At 54.5% G+C, this 7694-nt stretch overlaps 1 protein-coding gene across 1 annotated transcript; it reads left to right on the top strand.

Annotated features, from left to right (window-relative positions):
• Positions 1–595: 595 nt before the first annotated feature.
• Positions 596–3122, top strand: HOXA11 (homeobox A11). Its single transcript, XM_049781725.1, is given in 6 exon segments — positions 596–760; positions 762–1064; positions 1066–1173; positions 1175–1256; positions 1259–1420; positions 2890–3122. Coding segments are annotated over 6 exon segments (1053 nt in total).
• The last annotated feature ends 4572 nt before the right edge of the window (positions 3123–7694 follow it).

Genomic DNA, 7694 nt, shown 5'->3' with positions numbered 1-7694 from the left:
ACCTGTGGGAGGGGGGACCCGAAGGAGGCGGCGCGCCAGGGAGCCTCCACGAGAGGGTTCTACCGGGGCCCAGCGCGGGCCGCGCAGCCACCAAGCGGCTCCCAATGCTGGCTACCCCCGCAGCCTGGGGCAGCCCTGCACGGGGGTGGGGTGGGGGGCTGGAGGTGAGGGTGGGTGGCGGGAGCGCGGAGCCCTGGGCGCCCCGGAGGGTCAGGAACGGAGCGCGTGCAGCTGATGCAGGCGGGTGGCACGGAGGGGGGGCGCCCCGGCCCAGAGGGCGCCCGGGGAGCCCCCCCACCCCGCAGGCAACATGAGTTACACCGGCGATTACGTGCTTTCGGGTGAGAACACCGAGTGACGATCTGTTGCTTTCCCCTGAGGTGGCTGGCTACAAAGAAAGGTAGCCGGGGAGGGAGGGAGACAGGGAGGGGAGACAGGGAGGGGAGGGAGGGAGGGAGGGAGGGGAGGGGGGAGGGAGAGAGAAAGAAAAAAAAGGAAAGAAGAGAAGAAGGAAAAAAAAAAGCCGGACCAGCTCGCAGCTTGTCATTCAATTTCAACATCGGGCGGTCACATGACCACACCTCCCTGCTAAGGGATGGGGATAGAGTTCCACGTCAGCTTACGTCTCCCAATTTCGACTGCACGGATCCGCTTCAAAGAGGCAGCTGCAGTGGAGAATCATGTTAAGCCCGGCTACCGCGGCGAGCCCCAGGTAGCCCAGGATGGATTTGAGGAGCGCGGTCCCTGCTCCCCGAACATGTTATCTGCCCAGTTGCACCTACTACGTGTCGGCCCAGACTTCTCCAGCCTCCCTTCCTTCCTGGCCCCAGACCCCCTCTTCGCGCCCCGTGACATACTCCTACTCGTCCAACCTGCCCCCGGTCCAGCCCGTGCGCGAGGTGACCTTCCGGGAGTATGCCCTGGAGCCGGCCCGCCAAGTGGCACGCCCGCGGCAACCTGCGCACTGCTACTCGGCCGACGAGCTGGTGCACAGAGACTGCCTGCAGGCGCCCAGCGCGCCCGGCGTGCCCGGCGACGTGCTGGCCAAGAGCTCGGCCAACGTCTAACCACCACCCCACCCCCGCCGTCTCCTCCAATTTCTATAGCACGGTGGGCCGCAACGGCGTGCTGCCGCAGGCCTTCGACCAGTTTTTCGACACGGCCTACGGCGCCCCCCGACAGCCTCGCCGCCCCCGACTACCCGGCGGACAAGAGCGCCGACAAAGGGGGCCCGCGGCGTGCCCTCCGCGGCCGCGGCGGGCCACGGGCGCGCCGGCAACTTCAAGTTCGGACGGCGGCTGCCGGGAGGCGGCGGCGGCGGCGGCGGCGGCCGAGGAGAAGAGCGGCGGCGGCGCCCCGAAAGCAGCAAGCAGCCCCGAGTCCAGTTCGGGCCACACTGAGGACAAGGCCGGCGGCTCCAGTACGTATAAAGGGCAGCGCCGCCGCGCGCTTTATGGAAGGGGGAGTTGGAAAGCTAGCGCAGCACCCGCTGTTAAATTTTTATATGCTGTTTTATAAGCATAAAGGTTTATGAAGGGCCTTTAGGTTTCCCCCAACAAAACTTTGTTATAAAAGGCGGGGATCACGTGGCGAGTGCTGAAATTGGCCGTGAAATACCCACCGGCCAAGGCATGCCTGCAAAAAAAAATAAAAAAGAGAAAGAAAGAAAGAAAGAAAAAAAAAAAAAACTCCCCCTTTGCCTGTTTTTTTCTTCTCAGCTACCCAGGCCGGCAGCTCGGCCCCGCTTGGGGCCAGCTCTGGGCTGAGAAGCCGCCGTAGGTGGGGCGCCCGTAGATTCCCCCCACAAAGGGCTCTGGGAGTTTTGATAGCGAGGTAATCCGAGATTTTTATAAAAGCCATGTGTTGCGCCGGGCTCCAGTCGCCGGTCGGGATTCAAAGGCATCGCTGTTTAACGATGGCGCTAGGAGCTTGTTTCACAGATAAAATAGCCCGCTTAGCTTTAGCCATATATTAAAAGGAACAAATTAACCCAACCTTGGCCTTTTTGTGCAAAGGAAGCCATTTTCCTTTGGCGCGGTGGCAATTGCTTGCCGCCTTCTGTCCATCTACATGCTGTTCCCAATTGCTATTTAATCTGTCAAAGGCAACAAAAATGGTTTATTTTTAAGGTGTGATACGGTTTTACTGAGAGAGAAAGAGAGAGAAAAGCAAGTTGGATCTGTCTGCAGCTTGGGGAAAACCTTTTCCCCTGCATTCTATTTAAAACAGTACCATTGGCCGCTAGGGAGGAGGGTGAAATATGGGCCTCCATGCCAGGGAAGCCCAGAGCTGGGGGCTTTCGACTGCCACCCCCACCCCCAGAGCCAGGAGACTGACCAGGGAGGCAGGCGGCATGGCCAGCACTCAGGCTGACAAAGAGCCAGCAGCGGCCCCAGATGTCCATTCAGCAGGGCCAGGTCAGGGGCTGCCGCCGCCGCCGGGAAGGCTGGGACCCGGCTGCCTTTACTGCCTTGGGGAACTGGCCGCCCAGGTGCTGGAAGGTGAAATGTCCCTGGGCGGCTGTTTGTTTAGTCTGGCCGGGCAGGAGGCAGCTGGCAGCCCCCATTCGGTGGCTTTGATAGCAGCTTCTGCGTGGCAAACTGGCCGGTTGCAGGAAGGAGTCCTCTTTTTCTGCTCTGGGGGCCTTCAGAGCCGGCTTCCCTGGGGGGCCTATGGAAGTTGTTGCCTTTTATCTGAGGCTCAGCCTCCCGCCTGCAGCCTGGCTCCAGTCGCCTGCAGCAGCCTAAAGCCAGGGCCTGGGGAGGTCTTGACTGGGTTTGGGCAGTGTTTCTAATTCCCTAGGCTAGTCCTGCGGGGTGGGGAAGGGCTCTGTGGATCCATTGCAGCCCCCACACCTGGCTCACTCCCTGCCTTTCTTGCCTGCCACAGGTGGCCAACGCACCAGGAAAAAGCGATGCCCCTATACCAAGTACCAGATCCGGGAGCTGGAGCGGGAATTCTTCTTCAGCGTGTACATCAACAAAGAGAAGCGTCTGCAGCTGTCTCGAATGCTCAACCTCACCGACCGGCAAGTCAAAATCTGGTTTCAGAATCGAAGGATGAAGGAAAAAAAGATTAACAGAGACCGTTTACAGTACTACTCGGCCAACCCGCTCCTCTAAGACCCCCATGGGCTGCCTAGGGTGGGGGGGATGGACTTCTGACAATGCAGGAGACTGTATGCAGATCTTGCCTTCAACAAGGTTGAGGCAAGAGATGGTTTTGGCAGAAAAGGTGGCGAGGCATGCAAGAGAAATGGAGGCTGCTCCAAGATCACCCTGCAGAAGGAGACCCCAGACTCTGGGGTACCTCTGGCTAAGATCCCTCCAAGCAGTTGCATTCAGGAGTTGGGCTTCATTACAGTGTATGGGCTGAGCCTCCTGCCAGGCCCTCTGGAGACCAACCCAGGTCCCATACCCTCTGCATGGCTCTGCCATTTCCAAACTTAGTTGGTTTGGGGCAGGAGTTGTAGTTCCTTCGTGAGAGGAATGGGCTACATCCTGCAGCCTCTTGAAAGCAGGCTGGACAAAGTGGCAGAGCATAAAGGAGAGAGGCCACTGGTCCTGGCGGGGTAACTGCAACCCCAAAGAGCATCCACGTCTGTCCCTCTGTCCTTTCCACTGGTCAAACTATACATGGCTTGCACTGTTAGCAGCTGCTTTCTGAATCCCAACTGCACCCTATGGACAGACGGGCAGATGGAGGAGACTTTGCCTCCTGGCCTGCAATTCGGGCCAAAACCTGGCCCAAGAGTAGCCCAGCCCCAGGTGGAAATGGAGGTGGAAAACATCAAAACGCCAAAGACTTCATCCCAGAGGTGGAGGGCCTGGGATCTCTGCAGGAAATGCCTGTGGAGTAAGGCTGCTTTGCCAAGACTCTGCACACTTCATTGAAGCTTGGATTTACTCCCTGCTATGCAACAGGCCTGGACAGCGGATTCCAGCTCTGAGGGACCCCAAGAATAACCCCAAACACCAGGTTCCGGCTCCACGCTTGGCCCTTCTTCATGACAGAACTGAACTGGGAGGCTTTTCCGCATGATGGTCCCAGGGCTGGGAGGCATTTGAAATTATTTTAAAAGATAAATATTATATTATATTATATATATTTCCCTGCAAGAACCAAAGCAAGATTTAAATGATGCAATGTTAAGATGGTTGGGATGGGCAGGGAGAGATGACGAAGAAAATATTTAAAGGTTCTATCTGGACACAGTGTTCCACTTTTCAATTCACTCACTGCTAAGAATTTTTGAATGTATGCTTCATACAGGGATGCTGTTGAAAAGACTTGTAAATAAAGGAACCATAACCTATTTTTGCTTGAATACTTTTCCCTCTATTAGTTGATTTCCTTGGAGGGCATATATTATGGAGTGTGTAGAAAAATTGGAAAGAGAGAGCGTTGAATCTCATGCCATGTTTGGAAAGGGTCAGGTTAAGCTCTGAGGATGGTTTTCCTTTCAGATCTGAGGATCTGAGAATAGAAAGTCAACACCCGGGGCCGGAGAGATAGCACAGTGGTGTTTGCCTTGCAAGCAAAAGATCCAGGGACCTAAGGTGGTTGGTTCAAATCCCGGTGTCCCATATGGTCCCCCGTGCCTGTCAGGAGCTATTTCTGAGCAGACAGCCGGGAGTAACTCCTGAGCACCGCCGGTGTGGCCCAAAAACCAAAAATAAAAAATAAAAAAATAAAAAGAAAGTCAACACCCTTCCAGTAGAAGGGTGCCCCGCATGAGAAAAATGTCTGGGAAGCTCCCCTTCCTGGGAGCCTGAGCCTTCGCTGGTCTTAACTTTGCTCCCATCATGGACAGGCATGGACACAGGAGACAGAGCAAAGAGGAAAATAAAGATGATGGAAAGTTGAGTACTGGGTTCTGGTGTGACACTCTTCTTACTACTAGCCTTTTATTGCCAAATGTCATTCCCACAACCCCAGGAAAACAGATTGCCAGGCAGGGTTGAGGAAGTGAGTGCATTGGAACTTTTATCTCAACAGAATTCAGGCTTAGGAGGGCTAAGACAATGCTAACTCTCTTGGGGGAGTGGGGTACTAGGAAGGGGGGCATCTCAGAGGATGAAATGTGGGGTTTTCATTGCACATGGACTCAAGTCTGGGAGAAGACCTTGGAGAGACACTAGCGGGTCTAATCCCTGGCTGGGTTCTTCAAGAGGAGGGGGACAAATAGGAGGGTAGGACCACCCTAGGGGGTTTTGTGATGCCTCTACATGAGGGACACCAATGTGGTGGCAAAGTCACTTCTCTCTGGGGCCCATTTCTCCCCAGCTCCCAGCTTGAGGCTGCCTTTCTCCTTTGGAGACGGAAAGATGCCCTGTTCTCCTTTGTGTCCTGCCTTTGAACTTCTGCCTTACATTTGGACATCACCCATAACCTTGAGGGGCAGGGCTGAAAGGCCAAAGCCCTTTGTTGGCCACCCCACTCCATCCTCTCCCCAACCAGCCAGGCTGGGCCTGGAGGGCTCAGGAAATCGCGTCTGGGAGAGGCCCCGCTCCCCAGGGTCGCTTTGTTTATTTTGTTTGCGTGTTTGGTCTAACTGTCGAGGCAGGGGGATTAAAGCTGGCGAAAGACTGGACAGACAGAAGGATGAATGTCTGGGCTAACAGACAAGGGCCGCACTGGGGGCGAGATGGGGGGTGCCAAGGAAGTGGAGCGCAGGGAAGTGCAGGGTTTAGGGGGAGACTTCCTTTGGGATAGTTAATGATTAACCTAAAGTCTAGCGAGTTACTGGAGAGAGTCTAGCCAGAACTGCTCATGCGGCGGGCGGTCCGGGGTTTGATTTCTGAGCCCTATAAAAAGCCCATCCTCCGACGACTGTGACAATGTGGTCGTAAACCCGTCCGAGGCCGGCCAATTTGCATATTTGCAATGCGCCGCTATAAACCCGGCCGGGGTTTTGTAGCGATTTCTTAGATGTAAAAAACGAGATCTCTTTAGCAGCGCCGGGCTGGGCACAGTCAGTCTCTCCCTGCCTGCGTCTGCCTGCAGCCCGCTTGGCCTCGACTCTAGATTTCGCGCTGGCGCGAGGGCCGGGCCTAGGCGCCTCGTCGCCACAAGGTGGCGCACTTCCGATCAATGTCAAGAGCCGCCGGGGGCGCCGGGAACCCCAGGCGCGTTTCGTGGCCTTTGTTCGCTTCTGATCCCCGGGAGCAGCACGTTAAATTATTTGCCTTGTCCGGCTCCCCTTCGTATCCCAAGGAAAAGGCAGGGGGGTTCATCTCCTAGAGGTGGACGGTGGTGGAATTTCAAGCCAGGCGTCTCCTCTAGGCCTTATGGGCACCGCGACTCAGAGGACAGCTGTCCCTTGGCCAGGGTTTCGGAAACGTGTCAAGGTAAGGGGTTCCAAGTGGAGCCTTTCTGGTTTGACTGGGGTGGGAGCAGGGGAGGTCTTGGAAGGATTGGGGGATTGACTGGGTTTGTGAGCTTCGGGGTGCAGCTGGAGAGCTCGATTCCTACCCCCACCCCCTTCTCCTTAAGGTCGGAAAGTAGGAGAGGCCTTAAGTGGGATAGTTGGCGATTTGGGCTTTCTGCACCGGAGTTTCTTCTACCAAGGCGCTCTTTTGATTTTGCAGAAATAGTCAAACTGGGATGAGGCAGAGACCCTGTGGTGTCCTGGCCAGCTGTGCTGAAAATGTGGTGCTGTGATGGGGGGAGGGGGGGAGTTGCTGTAAGGAATTGCGTGTTGTGAAAAATATAAAGTTCCCCTTGGAACCAATGAGGTAGTCAGTGGCTTTGGTGGCCGCTGGAAAGAGGGACACGCGGGGGGGGGGAGGTTGTTTCCTAACTAGATGCCATCTCTAGGTCCCTCAGTATTGGTGGGCCCAGCAGCTCAGGGGAGAAACCTTTGTCTCTCCAAAGGTGAAATCAGAAAAGTCGCCTTGAATTTTTGAAACTGTGAGAGAAATGTGTCCTGCTCATCTAGTGGGTGCAGCTAAAAACCTAGTGGAGGTTTTCTTCACATCCTTCATGGGTGAGAGAGATTGGGGGGGGGGCACAGATTTTGCAAATATGCAAAACTGATATCCGTAAATGCAGGTATGTCTTCAAGTACTGTCACAAAGTCCAACAACCTCCCATCACAGTTGTTACGAAATCAGTTTTAAAATAGGCCAGAATCCTATGTTCCTTTTTGTCTTCATTTTTTTTCTTATTCACACTTTAAAAATACTTTTTAAAATTAGTTTCTGGAAATGGCCATTTGCTTTACACCAGGGTATGGGAGGGGGATCTTGGAGGGCAGATTGTGTCTGTGTACATCGACATTGGACCTAGAAGAGATTTTAGTCTTTGTTGAACACTGGCTCCCGAATTCTGCCCCAATGAGGCCAATGCAGGCGGCATGCTGCACTCTCCGAATCCTTTCTACAACTGGATCTTTTCCTGAACTGCCAGAGCAGAATCTCATTAGACTCAGGGAGCCCAGTGGTTGATTATTAGAGAAAATATTAGGAATAGGGCAGTTCTGGGGATTCAGAAAAAAAAAAAAAAAACCCATGCCACAGCAAAGGCCAGTTTAAGAACTGGATTTAGAAAAAGAATTTTCAGAATTGCTGAAGGCTCCAGGCTCCACTGTGTCTGATTGATTCAAATCAGACCCAAATAGCCCAGAATTGTTGACCTTCTTGAGGATGAACAGGGTGCAGCACTTTGCATTCTACAGAATATGCTTGCATCAG

Source organism: Suncus etruscus, chromosome 10 (assembly GCF_024139225.1).
Source record: "Suncus etruscus isolate mSunEtr1 chromosome 10, mSunEtr1.pri.cur, whole genome shotgun sequence".
NCBI classification, from domain to species: Eukaryota; Metazoa; Chordata; class Mammalia; order Eulipotyphla; family Soricidae; genus Suncus; species Suncus etruscus.
The sequence above is the reverse complement of the archived record's forward strand: the minus strand, read 5'-3'. Positions and strand labels throughout refer to the sequence as shown.